This window comes from Ctenocephalides felis, unplaced genomic scaffold (assembly GCF_003426905.1).
Source record: "Ctenocephalides felis isolate EL2017-DRISC unplaced genomic scaffold, ASM342690v1 CF-g0.4_SCAFFOLD_00845, whole genome shotgun sequence".
Taxonomy (NCBI): domain Eukaryota; kingdom Metazoa; phylum Arthropoda; class Insecta; order Siphonaptera; family Pulicidae; genus Ctenocephalides; species Ctenocephalides felis.
The window spans coordinates 69,732,335-69,753,032 of NW_020536999.1; the positions used below are offsets into that span (position 1 = coordinate 69,732,335).

General features: G+C 29.7%; 1 protein-coding gene across 1 annotated transcript in view; it reads left to right on the forward strand.

Annotated features, from left to right (window-relative positions):
* Positions 1-20,698, forward strand: part of LOC113387958 (transient receptor potential cation channel subfamily A member 1-like) — a 161,835-nt gene that overhangs the window by 103,889 nt on the left and 37,248 nt on the right. The window contains exons 5-8 of the mRNA XM_026625356.1: positions 7,777-7,972; positions 14,240-14,347; positions 14,566-14,764; positions 17,863-18,080. Of these exons, the coding sequence (XP_026481141.1) occupies positions 7,777-7,972; positions 14,240-14,347; positions 14,566-14,764; positions 17,863-18,080 (721 nt within the window). The remainder of the gene's footprint in view (positions 1-7,776; positions 7,973-14,239; positions 14,348-14,565; positions 14,765-17,862; positions 18,081-20,698) is intronic.

Here is a 20,698-nt window from a genome sequence, read left to right on the forward strand (position 1 = left end):
TATCTCATAAACCAGAAAAGTTAAGAAATTTTTAACAACAATAATTAAAAATAGTACAAATAAAGTGTATAACCAGCCATCACCTTAATTTTTACGACATTTTTACTGGGAGATAAATGACAATGTTTGAAAATACATAACAAAAGATTTTGCTTTCTTCAGTTTTTCGTTAATTTCGGCTGTAAACACTGTTGCTTAGTTTGCGAGACTTTAATATAAATTTTAAGTATACGTCATTTAATTGTTTTATAAGAGGCCTAAAAAACTTTTTTTTGCAAAAATATCTTCCAGAACTAGCCAAAAATATATCCATAAATTTTCAGAAAAAAATTCAAATTATTTTCGAGTTATAGAAGATATAGTGAGCAAGCGTCAAGCATGTGTACGAGCGGAGCGAAAATTTTGACATGCGATTTCTCGATTTTTTCTTTTTTCGATTTTACCTAATTGACGGAAATGATAAGAGAAAATGCGTTATTCTAATCGTAAGAAATATATCCTCAGGTGGATTCATTCGCCACCACTTGCTAATATAAGGTTTCTCAAATGCTTTAAGCGATAAGATCGTTCCTGTATAATTTATTAACGATAAAATATATAGTGATTATAATTATCTAATCATTAATCATAGTTTATTGATTAATGTTTTTTTCCTCGAATATTTAATTCTGGTAAGGGAAGTTCCAGCAGTTCGCCCTAAGACACGATGCCATGCGCCACTAATTTTTTACTTTTTCCTCTGTATCTTCAAAACCGCTAGACCTGCCTTACCAAAAATTTCACCAATTCTTTATTTTACTAATACAAGTTCATTTTTTTGTTCAATTATTAAAATCGGGTAAACCGTTCTCTCAAAAACTAAATTACCGTTTTTGGAACTTTTTGTCCGTATCTCCCAAACGAATGAATCTGTCTGCACCAAAAACAAATCAGCACGTCTTCTCATCAATAGGAATCGAATGTTTTTTGAATCATTTAAATTAGTGGATTCGTCTGCCCGAAATCGTGGACGAAAAATTGTATCCAAACATACATACCCCCCCCCCCATACACACATACATTCATTTTTTTTAAGGCTTCCCAAAACGTTCAGAAACCTTCAAAACGTGAAGATATGCAGAAATTTTTATTTTTGTTTTTTTAGCGATTACTATAACTTACCCTCTGGGAAGTTAAAAAAATGACAAAGATAAATATATAAATTTATCATAACATAGGTAAGTAACATAAATATTATAAAATAAGTAAACGCAAGAGTTAACTAGTTGGTATTGGTATTTTGCTTTGAAGCAAGTTACAAGTCGTCTCAATGAAAAAAAAAAAGAGTTATTAAAAGTATTCCGAGTGAATTTATTACACATATTTGGAAACGAACGAACACGGCAACTCGGAATATTTTTAAAAAGCAAATTTTCACGATTCAATAATTTTTATAGTTGAACCAGTTTCCTTGGGACTTCAATGGTTTAGTATGTTCATTAAGACCAGGTACTCTATCGTTATACCAAGTAAATCGTTTAATTTTAATTTTAACAAACGTCAAAAAACTACTCATTTTCTCAAACTTTGATGAATTTTTAAAGTTAAACTACTTGTCGTAAGGCCGTAATATTTCAGTAAGATTTATAAAACCATGATATATATCGCCAAAAAAGTTCTATACAAATTGGCTTAAATTTTTTTTTCAACAGTTAAAAACAAGAAAACGGCTCGGTAGATTTTCACCTGAAACTAATCAGTATCATTCCCAATTAATATCTTTCGAACAATTTTTGATTTTTCAAAATCGGTTCGGTTGTCTGAGCATAAATGTGGACAAAAATTTCAACACTTTTTTTCAAATTACAAAGAAATGGCCCGGCCGATTGTCGCACAAAACTGAAAGACGATAATACTCATCGAGATACATCAAATGGCTTTTAAATTTCTGAAATCGGTCTAGGCAGTTTTGAGCAAACGTCGATGAAAGGTCTAATTTTGACAAATACCAAAAAACAATACTAACTTTTGCAAACTTTGAAGAATTTTTAAAGTTAAACGAGTTGTCGTAGAGCCGTAATATTTTAGTATGGTCTAGAAGACTGCGGTATCTACCGTCAAAAAATGATAATAAAAATCGTCGACAATTTTTTTTTATCATTTTATTACAAGAAAACGGCCGATCTCTACCAAATTTTGAATTTTTAAAATAGTTTCAGAACTGCAGGCTAAAACGTGGACGAAAAATTTTCACTTTTCTGTTATTTATTCACAAAGAAACAGCTTGGCTGATCTTCGCGCAAAATTGATAATCGCTAGTCCTCATCGCGATACATCTAATGACTTTTAAATTTTTCAAATCGGTCCAGGCGTGTTTGAGAAAATGGCGATTTACGGCAAAAAATCTGTTCACGCACACTCACACATACTTTTTTCAAATTTGGTCTCATTCGATACATAATGGCTTAAAACGTCGAGAAAACATAAAACTAGCAAATCGGATTTTTTGATGAAAACATAAACTTCTTCTTGAACGTAATAATAATAATAAGTAAAACTAACTTATGTGTAACATAAGTAAAAAATATTTAGCAAAATAATGAATTATAATGAAACATAGAAACTTACCACATAAGTTATTGATACACAAACACAAAACAAAATTATCAATGAAATCACTAATATTTTCAACACTAACAAATTTTTGTTAGTAAATATTTTCTTTGATCATGGTTTTGTTTTGTGTTTGTGCATTAATAACTATAGTGTATATATGTTTACAAACACTTACTATATAAGTGTGTATATACACGTACACTATACATTAAAAAACATAATAGATAGAAAAATAATTATAATAATATAAAATGGGAATTTACATATATTTGGTGTCTTAAATCCGTAGATGTGCACAAAGCATATAATTTACCATTTTCACTTATGCACTAACTTGTGTTTAACGAAGAGAATTTTCATGTTTTAAATAGAGAATTTTAGTGAAGCAGAGTTATGATAATAAAGTTAATAGATAAAAAATCATTAAAGTTAAATAAAAGTTAGAGATATTTGCTAATTATTAGTGCTAAATTATACACTTTGTACACAACTACTGATGCAAGATACACTATATCTATGTGAATTCTTAATTTTATATTACTAAAAATATTTTAATTAATTATAAACACTAACAATTTTGAATTTTAATTTTCCACATTTCACTTTAACTAATACTAAATATCTCACCTTTGCGTTATAACTTTTCAAAACACTGTACTGACTGAGACTAATCCGAAAATCAACACCGATCCAAATTTATATAGAGAATTAAAAATAAACGATCTAGAATATTCTTGTGCAGTTCCTAATATAAGTTTTGACGTCGAAACTTAGTCATCGTTACGATATTTGAGGAAAAATAAATATTCCGTAATATATACTTATATATACTAGCTGACCCGACAAACGTTGTTTTGCTAAGTGAGGTATTTCTGCACAATTTCTAGAGAATCAAAACAATTAATACTTTATTTTAAGTGTTGTAATACAGGAAGCTTTATACATTTTCTATGGAAAACATGGTATAATGCAATTCAAGTCTTTTTTGTTTTTTTAACTTATAGAGTCATTACAAATTCCAACTGTTCGAATACTGATTACTTCTCCAGTTTTTCACATTCTTTTTGAATTCTGGATTTGGTGTATAATAGTAAATACTGAGCTAAACAAAATTTTCGAATTTCTGCGAGGAGAGGTAGAAAATGAATTAAGTGTTTTTTCTTTGACCTGCTTTTTGAGAAGTTTTAACTAGGGTAGTGCGGGGCACAAAGGTCTAATTTGTCTTTGAGCAAATATAAATTATATTGTGAGAACCAAACCAATTATATCACAACTAACAACACATATCAAACGATCTGACTATGTTCAGTAAAACTGCCAGCTACTTCAACATTGCAGGAAAGTGTTTTTTTTTTTAATATTTTTCAAAAATTTGCTATATTGTTTTTTTTATAAGAGATAACTTGGGTCGGCCGGGTGGCAAACAGATTTAATAACTTATTTTAATTTTGAAGGAATTTTACAAAATGATAACTTCATTATTCAACTAAAGCTAAATATAAATTCCATTGGTGCATTGTCACACAGATATAAGATATATTTATTTATACTTGATCTGGTATTTTGTCAGAAATATTCATCAGCAGAGGACTAACTGTTTATGAATTTCATATTTTGTAAAATTTCTTTATTTAACTTAATTTACTTTGTTATGTTCTATTTTTTATTTTATACGATTTTGCCAGGGTTAATAAGCTCTTAATGTGGTTATATAACAAGAAACTCTTGAATCTCACTTAAAATAAACATTATTTATTATAAAACAATCAAATAACGTGTAGTTAAAAATTATATTGAGGTCTCGTAAACTAAACCACATAACTAACAGCGAAAGAAAATACTTTTGTTATGGATTTTCATCCGTTATCTCCCGATACCAAAATCGTAAGGATCAAGGTGACGGCTGATTTACATTTTTACTCTCAACTCTCAAATATTGTTGTTAAAAAATTCTCAACTTTACTAAAGATAGATATAGATATACTTTAGATATAGTTAATTCATAGCAATTTATTGCCAACTTATTTTTAACTTTCCGTAGGGCAAGTTATAGTAATCGCAAAAAAATTTAAAAAACATTTTGGCATACCTTAGAAAAAATGGATGTATGTGTGTATTTGTGTGTGTGTGTGTGGCGTGTGCGGATACAAATTTTCGTCGACGATTTTGGGAACACGGTTCAACCGATTACAATTATTGCAAAAAAATTCGATTCCTGTCAATAAGAAGATGTGCTGATTAGTTTTTGGCATAGGCAGATCTAGCCGTTTCAAAGATACGGGGCAAAAAGTGCCAGAAGCGGTAACTCAGTTTTTAAGAGAACAGAGTGTCCGATTTTAATAATTCACTTTTTACTTGTATTGACAAGTTAAAAAACTGATTAAATTTTTGGGTAGGTAGGTCTAGCGATTTCGGAGATCTAGTAAAAAAAGTAAAAAAAGTAAAAAAAAGTGCCATTTTGAGGTCAAAAATGATCATTAGACATATGCACATCAAATTATCAGATATTTTGTATCAATTTAGTTTACATTTTTATGGATTTCGTAACAACGTTTGTCCGTTAGACGGTGACGCGGCGCTTACGCGCTTCGATATTGCGTCTCTATGCAGCTAAAGTAGTACGATTGCTTTGAAAAAAAGTTCCGAATTTCCAAAATATGTCAAAAAAAATAATAATTTTTGATACGGAAAGTTCCAGCAATTTGCCTTAAGACACGATGCCATGCGCCCCACTAGTTAATCCATGGTATGAGTATGTGCTCATTGATAAAATATATATTTTTTAACATCACAGAAGGATCCGATTTTAATATTTTATATTGATGAATGTGCTTTGGCCGCATTATTGATTTCATATTGTATGAAATTATATTTAACTTTAAAAGTAAGAATAGTTGAAGTATTCAAATATGCTAGTTCTTCATTGTTCATTCATTAAATTTGTATGTTTAGAGCAGAAACTTTAAAACATGGCAGAAACTCACTCCATTTTCGTAATAAAATTGAGTTGCATATTTAGTAAAATTGGCAAATGGCAAATGGTCAGAACCACCATTTTCTGCATGTGCAATCCAATAAAACCTATCAAAAAAAGGTCTCGAAAAGAAAGTTAAATCTATGACGAGAAAGAAACCGTTGATATTTTACGATTTTTACCTAAATTATAGTCATTCGCTTTACTGCTTCTATTTTATTATTATTACCAGTACCTGATGTGTTATTCCGGTTTAAATAATTACAAATGGTCTGTAAATTGCATTTTAAACTATAGATGATTCACTCTATGTCCCCGCATTTTTTCTTTGTCTCATATTGTATTGTTTCTTTTCATTTTCAGCCAGTTATGTAACGTGTTTTAATTGCATTTCTCTTTCTTCTGTTTTATTATTTTTATTACTGTCCAAGATATGGTATTCTTAATTTCTTTTTTCAGGTCCTTGATTTAATGGTTTTTGTTATTTCAGTCGGCTAACTTGACGTATTCTGATAAGCGTTTATCCATAAAATTTCTTGTCTTTTTATTACTGTTAATCTGTCCCTTTCACTATTTGTATATTTTTCATCTATCCTATTTATTAAGTCAAATTTATTCTTAATATTTCTGTGTAAATTCATATTGGAATTACTGTTCAGTTTTGGAATAGATGATTTAAACCCTATATGAGTTGACTTTGGATGTATCAGTATATCATTTTTTCGATATTACTTCAGAATAAAAGATAATTATCATGTATTAAAAAAAGAGCCGGAATTATATTTATTCATACAAAGAGGATTTAAAATGATCCGCGGGAGCATAATCTGTCCGCTAAAATTCAAATGATTATTGAAATCACAAATCAAACTAGTGATATACGGCATCGTGCCTTAAGGCAAATTACTGGAACTTTCCGTACCATAACGAAATCTTGAGGAATATTAAATGTTTTCAAATAGATTATTATAAATACTGTAAAATTGTCTAATATTTATAGGCATTATATAAACTGTAACTGAAAGTTAAAATTATTTATATAAAGTATATATAGTGAGCTTCAAAGTGAGCTTTAAGAACTTTAGTCAGAATTAAAATTAAAATCTGAATTATTTTCAATATGCAAAAAAGAGTGCGCGTAAGAATAACACGCGATTACAGTAAAACTTATTTGCCACTGTACAAAGTAGCAAATTTAGGTTAAGTAACAATAATAACTAAATAATAAATCATTAAACAATTTTGAATAATGTTTATTAGTTATATGGTAACACTCGTGATGCACACATTTATTAGTGTCAAACATTATACACATTTATATAATGATAAATTATAAATTATATATTTATAATTGCATTAAAAATATGTACAATATTTAAAAACAATAATGTAATTAAAGTCATACTTCAAATATGACATGATCGGTTTGTCATTGTAATTAGCATTTAGAAATGAACCTTTATTAGAGAAATGAAGTAACTGCTGATTAATAAATTCTATAATATTTGTTCACACAGTGGATTATGTTGAAAAACGCCTAAACAAATATTGTTTCCTCAACTTCACTCATCAGTTAGTTGTGTTTGAAGAACTTCATGTAATTAAAATTAACATACATTTATTGATTGCTTGTATTTTTTTTACTTTTACGCTGGCGATATAATCTTATTCTTTGAACAGCTGTAATATCTGTCTTGCCGAAAAAATATTTTCTATTTCAATAACTTCAAATATTTATAGAAACTACGAATAATATAGAAATAATTTCTAATCAATAAATTTTGTTCATAATAAATTGAAATTTGTTTTAATATTTTAAAGGAATAAGGTAAAATATTCTTCTGATTCAGGCATTTGTCATTAAATCAGGATTTGTACTACGATATAACTTTAAAATGTTTTTTTTATCTATACCAATTTCCTTGTTGATATCGGTACGAATATAACATTGATGCTGGTGCGCATACAACGTTGATACCGGTACGCATACAACGACAGATCTCTATTTACATACTGGCACTCGATTCTATCGTAACGCACTTCGGTTGCATTTATATGGATTTACAAATTTTTGTAAAAAAAATAATTTATTTTTTTTTTTTTCTAAAAGCAATTGTTAGTTCACTCAAAAACTGTCATTTTTTATACATTTAGTTCTTTTTTAACTTAAAAAATAATTCTGTATATAATTTGAATTTGAATTTCAGAGGAGTCGATACAGGAATCCTCAACGACAAGAACCAGGCTCCAGTGCATATGGTGACCGAGTTGAATAAAGTGGAAGCTCTCAGAGTCATGGCAAAACACAAGACTAAAATTGACATTCAGAAAGGTGGAGAACACGGGCGAACCGCATTGCACTTGGCAGCTATTTATGATCACGAAGAGTGCGCTAGAATTCTGGTAAAGTATTTTTTCTGCTCATTATTTCGATTAACCTTTAACGAACGAGCGGAATACTAAAACTCTCCGCAATAGGTCGATGGATTTTTAAGAAATTAGGTGTTTCATTTACAAAGCGAGATAAGTTGCATAATTAACATCCCCTTATTATCGGATTTGAATAGAACAGAATTTGTTTTACATTGCTTGCTGACCAACATTCAAATTTATTTTCTAACTGCATTGTACTCATATTGAAAATTATAGAATGGAAAGCCGAAAATTCTTCTGCAATATTGAAGATTTTTTATAAACTCAAATTCTGGTCTAATATTAAGTGATTTAATATTAGTTCAGACTTTTGAGTTAATTTGACTTAATTTAAGTCAAAAAGATTTATTGACTGAGCGCGGGAATAATGTAATTGGAACAAAATTACAAAATTGCAACAAGAAAAGAACAAATATACAAAGTTAAAAAAGTATATATTTTATATAATTACGAGTGTATATTATAAGTGTATATAAAATTAATACAAAATGAAAACAAATAATAGTTAAACAGAAAAACTAATTCACTTGAAAACTTTAATGAGCAATTTGGCACTGCTTTTTTATATAAGCTGATCAATACCAGTCGTTTTTTTTTAATCGTGTGCTTCATTTTAATTTTTTTAATGCGGGAAGTAGCAGCGTGTATGCAGCTTTTATATGTTTTGCTCAATTTTGATCGGTGGATAGATCGAAAGTAACACAGATCTACAAAAATAGTTGTCTGAATTGGGTGTGTGACATATGTTTTTCAATGTACCATATCTTTTACTGCTGAAGATAAATCTATACCCTCAGAGGTGACTGCAGCGCCCCTGCAGCGCAGTAATAAATATGAACTAATTGAGGCTATCAGTGTGTGGTTTTCATGGGTTTTATATGTTTGAAATGTTAGTTAAAAAAAAATTAAATAACTATTATAAATAATAATAAACAAGATACAGTAATAATGTGAACGCTTTATGTGTATTGAAATTATTAAGTTTTACTTCAACGTACATAGTTGAATATAATAAACAAAGAAATGCAGTAAACATTTTCAAGGTTAAGTGCTTCAAAACTTAATGAAAATTTAGTATCGGAATAGTACTTAATGAAAACAATATAATAATGATAAAAATATTTTATCAATAGAATAAGTAAATAATAAATTAATTTACTCATTTTTTGTTATTTTTGGTCAAACTAAATACTTAAACATTATTATAAAGACATGATTTAGACATCATTATAAAGACAAGACCCATCAAATAAAATTGCAAAATCTACATTAACTTTTCGAGACTTGTAAATTGAAGGATATTTTGTTGACAAGTAGGTAGGACTCACTACAAATGCGATCATAGGGCTTGTATTGGAAACCCACGGTGATCCGTCAACACTACAAAAATATATTTTGCATTATTTCAGCATTGCATTAATTAGACTGTTTGCAAAATAAACATTTTAGCGCTATGCTAACTTTTATTTTTCTTTTAATCATAAAATTACAATTATTATATAATAAAATGAAATCAATATATAGATAATAGTTATGCATAATGAATATACAATATATAAATATATATTTTTCATTATTTCAGCCTTGTATTAATTACATTGTTTTCACAACAATTTTTTCTAGTAAGCATTAAGTTTTGATAATATAACAATTTATTGACTTATAAATTTTCTTTTTGATAAACATAACAATTTTACAACTATTCATAGTATTGTATTGTTATTAAAAAACAATTGTACCGAATTGTATTTTTATAACAATAAGGTTATGATACATACTTTATTCTTCTAACCGCAGCGATCCACTTTTCCCGTTGATTTGCTTTTCACTTAGCTGTAGAAATTGTATAAAATTTGCAGTTACTTTTTCTGCTGGTATTTCTACAGCCCACTACACAACAGCTTAAGTGGCTCATTTTTAATTATCTTATTTAAATTTGGAATAAACAAATATTTTATGTGTTTTTGTTTGAAATTTCGGTTATAATAGCCAAAATTAATGCTTAAAGTAGCCACTAGGAACGCTTCGGTCGATTTGACTTTCCCTTCCATTCCTTCGCACATAGTCAAAATTGGGACGCAAAATATTTAAAAACTGCTACAATTTTCTATCTTTAAATTTTTCTAAATAAATAAATTATTTTTCATCGACTTTTCTTTTGTGGACCTGTGTAATAGTTCGCACACATACGTACTTCCAAAAAAAAAATTTACAAAATTTTCTTTGCGTTTTTTTCAAAAGCTAAAATTTCTCAGAGCTGACATTAGTTTTATAAAATATTTCGATGTTTACTGAAAAAATACATTTTTCAAATCTGTATTATTTTGCAAACTGATTATTTTCTGTGATGGTTTTCATAAAGTGTACCTATATCGATGTTAAATGGCAAAGAAAACAGCTGTAAATTAAAATTTGTTCACATTTTTTTTTTAATATTAAAAGTGAAACATATGATTCTGCAGAAGATATTATTCTTCTTTGTCATAATGACGAAAGTACTACAATTATCGCCATATACACGCTCTACATCGTTCAGAAATTTTTTAAATTTACGGTGATTTAACTGTCGCGACTATATTAAACATACTTATTAACTTCCCGTAGGGCAAGTTATAGTAATCGCAAAAAAATCGAAAATGAAAATTTTTATATATCTTTACGTTTCAGAGGTTTCTGAATATTTTGGCATACCTTAGAAAAAATGGATATGTGTGCGTGTGTATGTGCGTGTATGTGTGTGTGTTCGGATACAAATTTTCGTCGACGATTTCCGGAACACGGATCAACCGATTTGAATAATTCAAAAAACATTCGATTTGTATTCAAAAGGAAACGTGCTGATTAGTTTTTGGCGAACGCAGGGGTAGCCGTTCCGAAGATACGGGGCAAAAAGTGCCGAAAATGGTAACTTAGTTTTCAAGAGAACGGAGCATCCGATTTTAATAACTCAAAAGCATTTTACTTGTATTGACAAGATGAAGAATTGATCAAATTTTTATGAGGGCAGGTCTAGCGGTTTCGGAGATCTAACGGCAAAAGTAAAAAAAAATGCCATTTGACGGTCAAAAATGATCATTAGACATATGCACATCAAATTATCAGATATTTTATAAAGATTTTACCAATAAGTATAAATTTTGTTTACATTCCTATGGGTTCCGTGCCAATGTTTATCCGTTAGACAGCGACGCGGCGCTTACGCGCTTTATATTTTGTCTCTATGCAGTTAAAGCAGTACGATTGCTTTGAAAAAAAGTTCAGATCTTCCAAAATATGTCAAAATAAAGAAACATTTTTTTTTTCAAAAAAAAAAATTTTTTTTTAATTTTTTTTTTTTTTTAATTTTTGTTTTCGAAAAAAAGTAATTTTTTGTCCAATTTATAGTTCCTCAAAAATCTAATTTTTCCAGAGTGAATTTTTTTCAAAAATGTTATTCGTTAAAAAACAATAATTTTTGATACGGGAAGTTCCAGCAATTTGCCTTAAGGCACGATGCCCTAATTGCCTTAAGACAGAATTCCACTTACAGCTAGTTTGATTATTTTAAATTTGAAAATGCGTTATTGCTATGTTCTCGGACAAGTTCTCAATTCTTGCAATATTGCAAATTCTTGCAATATTGTTAAACTAATATTTAAATTAATATTTATTTTATCAGAAAAAGATATCTCTGTGAACAACAGTTTTTACCAATATTTGACTGAAAACAAAATTAATGTATTTGATAAAATATCTAGAAAAATAATCTATAGTTGAGAAACGCTTGGCGGGCCGCAGAAAAATATCCGGTAAGCCACATGCGGCCCGCGGGCCGCGGTTTGCTCATCCTTTGTTTAATGTATATACACGCAATGTCCCGCTGACACAAACACATCATTACTGACATTTGCAGACGATACTGCATTTCAAACCTCTTTCAGTAGACCCAGACTGCGAATCACAAAAATATAAAACACAAATATCTTTACAAATACACAAACAAATGGCAAATTTACCCGCGTAAGACGGATTTCATTAAAATAACTGACACTTACATAACCAGAATAATGTAGTCTTATGATCCAAGAAGAACAAATAAGTAGGCTTGGCCTTTGCTTGTAGACTCCACCAGATATGCAAACATCAATCTTGGACAAATATTTAGGACGGCAAATCTGCTAATACCTTTCTTGGATTCCACATCTAAGTCAATAAGGAACTCAATAATTAGATATTAACTTTCGATAAATTACTTACACATACCGACAGTATACAATCCTATTAAAAACATCACTATGAAACATCAATATGATTACAAAGTTTTAACTTATCATTGCTAATTACAAAGTTTTTCCTAAAGGATGGCAAAAACAATTATATGCCCTCTTTGCTAACATATACTGTGCGTATTTCGATGTGGAAAACACGCCATACCATACTACATTCTAAATTGGCCCATATTATTTAATATGATACAATCCATATGCAGAGAATTATGTTTGCTGTTTTAATTGTAAGGCTTTTTCGATTCCAAACGTATAACAAATAAGTTAAAATAACAAATTTTAGTGGTAACAAACTTCTACATAATTCAGTGAAATATAAGTAGAAAATTGAAGCCCATTTTTTTATTAATTGTAAATTTGTTTGGTATGTTATACATTACTCTTATACAAATAGCGGAATGCAAATGGCGCATTTAAAAAATGTATCACATTAAAAATAATTTCTGATATATTCATATTGATTAGGGCTTCCAATACCGTACAAAAATCTGAATACCGGTATTCGATATTTGAAAAATGAAATTCCGGGATCCCGGTTTTAATACCGGTATTGTCGATGAAAAATTAAATAGTTATATTTTTACTTACTTCAGTTGTTATATTGACATATTAACAAATAATATATGAAATCTAACAAATATTGTCCTGAAATTAGTACATATTATTTATTTATTACATAAGGAGTAGAAGTAGATAGAAACAAAAAACGTGTCAGTAAAAATATATATTTTTCTATGTTACATTTTACATTCTACATTTATAATAAGAATTTATTATTTAATAATATATTTAAGAAAAGAATAAATTATAATTCATGGCTAATGTTTTTAAGAAACATAAACAATCAATTGTTTGATTATCAAGCGAGGACCGAATTTTATTACAAATATAACCAGCCGCCGAAAAAGCTCTATCCGATTTTACACTTGTTGGTACAATTGTAATTAAGAAATTATACATATTTTGTAGGTTCGTTCCTTTTATTCCTGTTTTTTCACAAAAAGTAATTTCATTTTTTATTTTTTGTTCTAGACTTAGAGTTTTTTAACACACACGCGGGTGAAGTATTTATTTTAATATTTTTTAATTAGACACTAACTTAAAACTTTGGTTTATATACTCACTTATAAATATCATAAGTTCAAATTAAACACAATATTTACACAATAATATCCGGTATTCTTTATAATAAACATTTATTTTCTCGCAACTTTGAGATGTTATCTACACGAAATTTACACAACTGCCTACTTAGTTACATTTCGGCTTTATGTAACATTTTATTTAGTTTAAGGGAATTCCCTTGATTTTGAATATGATCAATAGAATTTCTTTATATGTGTGAGTGCAAGTCAAGTTATTACCCGTTCGGATTTCTCGGGAATTACTGCGATGTGTGCAATTCATCGATAAAAGATTATTACAATGTTGACTATTCTTATGTTGAATGCATACACTTCGCAAATTCTTAATATGTTGTCAGCGACACGCAATTTAAACAACTGCCGTTCTTACTTATGTAAAATGATTTATATATAATAAATAAAGAATTATATCTCATCGATTGTATATTATGTTTAAAAATCATCGATAGCGAATTCGATATAGCAACGAGGCACGTGAACGCATAATAACTTTTGTAAATGAACCCTTTTGAATGAATCGCTTTATCTTGCCGACACTGCTTGTCGATGTGTCACACTCAGCTGATCGTCGGCAATACACAATACATAGTTTAGAAACTAAAACATGTGTTTTGCGTAAGTTGAATTTTTGATAGAATACTAGTAATACCGTAATACCGGTATTATTTGCATCAATACCGGTATTGAATACCGGACAAAAATCGTCCGGGATTCCGGTATTCGGGATTACGGAATCCCGGTATTGTAAGCCCTAATATTGATACATTTAGTACATTCCTACATATAATAATACATGTTTAATTCAACATGTACCTTTTACATTTTAGATAACGCAGTTTGATGCTTGTCCAAAGAAACCGTGTAACAATGGTTACTATCCTATACACGAGGCCGCTAAAAATGCATCTTCCAAAACCATGGAAGTTTTTTTTCAGGTAAGTTAACAATTTTGAAATATTTTTCTGATATTTATTTATACTACAATATTTAAAGCATTAATTTGGAGCAACTAAATCACCGGCGGTTGGTTTTCTGCAATACACTTAGCTGTTTTTTTTATATTAATTGATATTAAACTTAAATTATAGTAGCTCAAAAAATTACCAAAACTACTCAATTTTTTTTAATTATATTATTTTTTTTTATTTTTTAGTGGGGCGAATCACGAGGTTGTTCTAGAGAAGATCTAATTACGTTGTATGATTCGGAAGGAAATGTGCCATTACATTCCGCAGTCCACGGTGGAGACATCAGAGCGGTGGAGCTTTGTTTGAAATTTGGAGCCAAAATTTCGAGACAACAACATGACCTGTCTACTCCTGTTCATCTAGCTTGTGCGCAAGGAGCCATAGGTAAAAAATATATATTGCAGTCGTTGCAACTTTACTAAATTATTGCATACAAAAAAAAACAAATAATTATTATTTAAAATGTAATAAATAAACTTTAGTCAAATAGCTTAAATGATCGCCAAATTATAGGTATTCATAGGTATATTTCATATAATAATCATATAAAAATATGATTATTGACTTGTTGATTTATGACTAATTTTATGATTTAACTTTTTTATTTCTTAACTTTTGGTATTTTCCGGATTTTGCTACTCTGGTATGTAGTTCTAACCTTGAGAACTTAAATATTTTGATTATATTATAAACTGTAGATACAGCGAATATAAATTTAGAACCGATGTTAATGGTTCAACCATTTAGTTTATTTTCGTAGTTATAAAAATTAAAAAATTCACTGCCTTATCAATTAAGTAGTCATTATTAACTTCCCGTAGGGCAAGTTATAGTAATCGCAAACAAATCGAAAATGAGAAAATTTATATATCATTACGTTTCAAAGGTTTCTGAATACTTTGGCATTCCTTAGAAAGAATCTATGTAAGTGTGTGTGTATGTGTGTGCGTGTGTGTGTGTGCGGATACAAATTTTCGTCGACAATTTCGGGAACGATCAGCCGATTTAAATAATTCAAAAAACATTCGATTCGTACCGAAAACAGAGCGACCGATTTTAAAAATTCAAAAAACCTTTTACTTGCGTATTGACAAGATGAAGTACTGATTAAATTTCAAAAATGTTTACTGGACATTTGTACATTAAATTATCAGATATTTTATAGAGATTTTAATAATATGTACTCATTTTTTGTAATTTTTTTGGGGTTCCGTACAAAGACTTTTAATTTTAAATTTCACCTATATGGTTGAATTAAATGTCTTCGACATTTTCGACAGTATGGAATAACTGATTTGAATAATTTAAAAAACATTTGATTCGTATTGATAAGGAGACGTGCTGATTAGTTTTTGGCATATGCAAGTCAAGCCGTTTCGAAGATACGGGGCAAAAAAAATAAAAATTGTAATTCAGTTTTCGATAGAACGGAGCGTCCGAATTCAAATAACATTTTATTTGTTTTGATTAAACGAGGAACTGTTGTTAAATTTTTTGGAAAGGCAGGTCTAACGGACTCTCAATATACAAATGTCCTCTACATTTTCGACAGTATGGAGTAATCGATTTGTATTATTGAACAAACATTCGGTACTCTTGCCGTTCTGCTGGTTTGGAGCGTAAAGGGTGTAAAAATTATCATGCAGCTTTTGAGAGAACGCATCTTCCGATGAGATTAATTCAGAAAACCTTTTGCTTTCGTAGACGGTGAGCAAAAAATGTTTTTACCAAATATTTCATAGTTTTGAAAATTTTCAAAAAAAAAATTAAATTTTCAAAAAAAAAATCAATTTTTCAGAAAACTCAAATTTTTGAAATGTTTCATCATTTTGAAAAAAAAATTAAACAACTTGTCAGCATTCTCTGTTAAATGTAATTATTTTTAGAGATTGCAGAATGATTTAAAAAAAATTAAAAAAAAATATCTAAATTTCATAAAATTTGAAAAACATCAAAATTTAAAAAAAAACGATTTCTTACGAAAATTTGAGAATATTTCGAAATTTTCATTAAAACCGGACATTTTCAAGAATTTCCAAATTCTCAAAAACTTGAAAGAAAAACGATTGTTTTTTAATTCCAAAATTATAAAAAAATCAAATATAAAAAAAATTAAAGAAATTACTTGTAAGCATACACCTAAATTGTTTGTAGAATACGCTCGTCGCCCAATAAGCACATTTAAATTTACAGTATGTGCTTATATAAATAATCTATTTGAAATTATTTAAAAAAAATATTGATTATTTTTATTCCTCGAATTTTTAATCACGGTACCTGAAGTTCCAGCAATTTGCTTTAAGGCACGATGCCATGCACTCCACTAGTTTTTCAGTTGATTTTAACGTGATTTGATTGTCATGTTATGATTGTGTTATCTTGTTATTTTTATTGACAACACTATTTTGCAAACAATTTCTTAATCATTATATCAATCAAAGTTGCCGTTGAAAATTTGTATCCACACATGCATGCGCCCTTTCTACAGTTCAGAAATCTTTAAAACGCACTCTTTTTAGGGATAAGGTTTTTTAGCTTCACGTAGGGTAAGTAAGTTATAGTAATCGCAAAAAAATCGAGAATGAAAATTTGTATATATCTTTGGCATACCTTATAAAAAATGGTTGTATTTATGCGTGTGTGCGTGTGTCTGATTGTATGTATACATGTAGTACGAATACAATTTTTCGTCGGCGATTTCGAGAACACGGATTTAAATAATTTAAAAAACATTTCATTTCTACTGATAAGGAGACGTGCTCATTCGTTTTTGGCAATGGCAATTCTAGCTGTTTCGAAGATACGGGGCAAAGTGCCAGAGTGCCAAAAATGGTATTTCAGTTTTTGAGATAACGGAGCATCCGATGTAAACAATTTAAAAAACATCTTATACTACCGTAGGGTAGTTATAGTAATGGGCCAAAAATAAAGAATGAACATTTTTGCTTATGTCGACGTTTTGAAGGTTTATGTACATACATACACACACATACACCCATCCATTTTTCCTGAGGTATGCCAACATGTTCGGAAGCCTACAAAACGTGAAAAAATGTAAATATTTCCAATTTCGATTTTTGGACGATTACAAAGACGATTTCAATTTGGACGATTAACTTATCCTACGGGAAGTTAGAAAAGCAATGCCAACAATTTGGCTGTCAAGAATGGTCATCAGACATATGTACATCATATTAACACATAGTTATATGGGTTCCGAACCAATGTTTACATGTTAGACGACTACGCGGCGCTTCCGCGCGTTGCAAATCGACCCTAAAACAGCTATGCAGTGCGATTGCTTTGAAAAAGGTAGTTTTCAGTATGGGAAGTTTTAGCAATTTGCCTTAAGGCACGATGCCATGTACCCATAGTATATTTACTTACTTTTTGTTAGTTATAAATATGTTGTTTAATTTTTTATCAATTCTTTTTATAGAACTAGAAGTTTTAACTAGCTATAATATTGCAATTTTTTTCAGATATCGTGAAACTAATGTTTGCCATGCAGCCTCAAGAAAAATTTTCTAGTCTTCGTTCTTGTGACGTCCAAAAGATGACGCCACTGCATTGCGCGTCAATGTTTGATCATCCAGAAATTGTGCATTATTTAATCAAGGAAGGATCAGATATAAATCCTTTGGACAAGGAAGGAAGATCGCCTTTGCTTTTAGCTGCTTCTAGGGCTGGATGGAAAACGGTGAATATCAAAAATATTTATGTTTAAATAATAAAAATATTTTAGAGACTTCAGAGCACTTACTATAACAGGATAAATTTTTAGTATTTATGACTGAAGTATAAAGATTAACTTAATCTCAAATAACTAGATATTAATCAATATCGTCTTCGTTCGGACTTTTAACATTTAATATAGTTTAGCTAATAAAATTTATTGATTAATTTTCTTGAGAGTTTTTTTTGTCTATGTACCAATATGTTTGGCACTGCCTGCATTGCATTGTACACAAATGCAAACGTATGACATCTTGACCAAATTTGTAACTTTCCGAAGGAGAAGTTTGTTTTCATAAAAAAATCCGATTCGTTTTCTCGACGTTTCGGCCATTCTGAATCGAAGGAGATGGGTATGGGCGCATTACCATACAGAATAGGCCCCAACCTGGTATTTAAATAATTTATGCGCCATTTTATAGGTCTAAATAAAAACAGATATACCAATCTTACCTCATCTTATCATTGAAAATATGCCAAAGTGGCCTCTTCTTTCAAACTCACTTTTTTGCGTAACCATAAAAAATATCGAAAATTATTTTACGTGATTCTATTCACATTGACTCAGACCACATTATGTAGAACAATCGATGCGAAAAAATTGTTTATTATTAGCTGAAAAAGACAAAATAATTTTTAGTTGGACCACTTTCTAATTAGCGTTATACGAAAGCCTAAAGTTTCTTCTTTAAGTACTGCAAATATTGTTCGAATCAATTTGGTGGAACACATTGGAAAATTGAAAAAAAAACATAGCCAGTATACCCGCGCGTAACGCTAATATTACCCTGCAATTGCATAGAGTTCGTTCGGATGCAAAGCAGTGCGCGATGCGCCCGAAACGATTCTTCAGAAATTCTGAATGCGAAAATATTTATTTTATAGTTATATGTATAAACTCACGGAGTTTGAAATTTTTAGACATTATTAGTTTTACTATATTAATTAAATGCCTAAAACTTGTGGTGTATCTTTTATCAGTGGAATTTGTATACATAATAAAAGTGCTTATAAATTGGACAATGACGTTTAAATATGTTTGCCTAAAGTTGTCGTAGGGCCGTAATATTTTCGTATGATCTAGAAGAATATTGTATTCACAGTCAAAAAAATAATAATAAAAATCGTCGAAAAAATTTTTTTAACACTTTATTACAAGAAAACGACCCGGCCGATCTCTATTCAGAATTGCGGGCTAAAACGTGGACAAAAAATTTTTCACTTTTCTGCGATCTACAGAGAAACGGCTCGGCCGATCATAGCGCAAAACCGACAAACGAGATACATCGAATGGCTTTTAAATTTTTGAAATCGGTCAAGCCGTTTTTGAAAACAAACGTCGATTTACGGCAAAAAATCTATTCACACACACATACTTTTTCCAAATTTGGTCTCATTCGATTCAGGATGGTTTGAAACGTCGAGAAAACATAAAATTAGCGATTCGAATTTTTTTTATGAAAACATAAACTTCTTCTTCGGGAAGTTAAAAATGTCATTTAAAAGAAGACTTTGCAAGCAGTGCAACTCACAAAATCACCGATGGTCAAATCAAAATTAAAAAAACTCAAAAATTATCTATGAAAACTAACTAAAAATCTATTAGCTGACACAAACTAATCACTTTGAACAGTTATTAATAGTTTTAAACAACCAATCATCGCCGTACTAGCCATAAAGAATGCAGACAGATGGGCCAGAAGTAAACAGGATAAATACAATTAGCTTGGCAACTTTTTTGATCACATTTTTAATCCTCTCTCCCAATACTGCTGTAACCAAGAAAAAGAGTATATTCATAATGATCTGGAAGATTTCTCTTTCTGAAGTAGAACTTTTAATGAAGGAAAACGTACAGCACAATATTCAAATATGCCGCAAGAGTGCAACAATATGATGACCACAAAAGAAAAAGTAACCAAATGTGCAAAAAATACAATTACGAAAATTTTATTCAGTACCAAAAAATAAATCCGCATAATAAAATTTCTCAAAGGAGGTAAAGACTAAGGGACCGATTCTGCCGCAATGTTATGATAAGGTCATGTTATGAAGAATTTTCCATAGTAATATAGACAAAAGTTATGCGGTTGGTGTTCAGTCAGGCAAATTTCTCAGGTTTTTTGATGCAAAACATAACCTAAAAGCCGCACAAATGTCAAAAAAACGATGTTAGATAAGTGTGTGTTTCTGATTCCTCTTAAATAACATACGAGTGACGTTGCAGTTTATGCTTAAAACGCCGGAATGAACAGCAAATACATGATATTTTGACAGCATTCAGTATGATTCATTCGCATAATGTATGGGAGTCGGAGCGTAACATAGCTATGCCGTAACATTTCTCTGTTATGCGAAGAATCGGTCCATAAAATAGATTGAATATACAAGCATAATAACAAAAACTCAATCACATCAAAATATTCAACAGCAAAAATACCAATAGGAAAATAAATCAAAAGTTTATGAAAGAATGTAAACACAAAGTGTTATATAATATTAAGCCTGATTATGTTTGCAATAAACAAGATGTACTAATTAAGAACACTAAAAAAATAGAGCTGTTCTGACCTTAAAAGAATT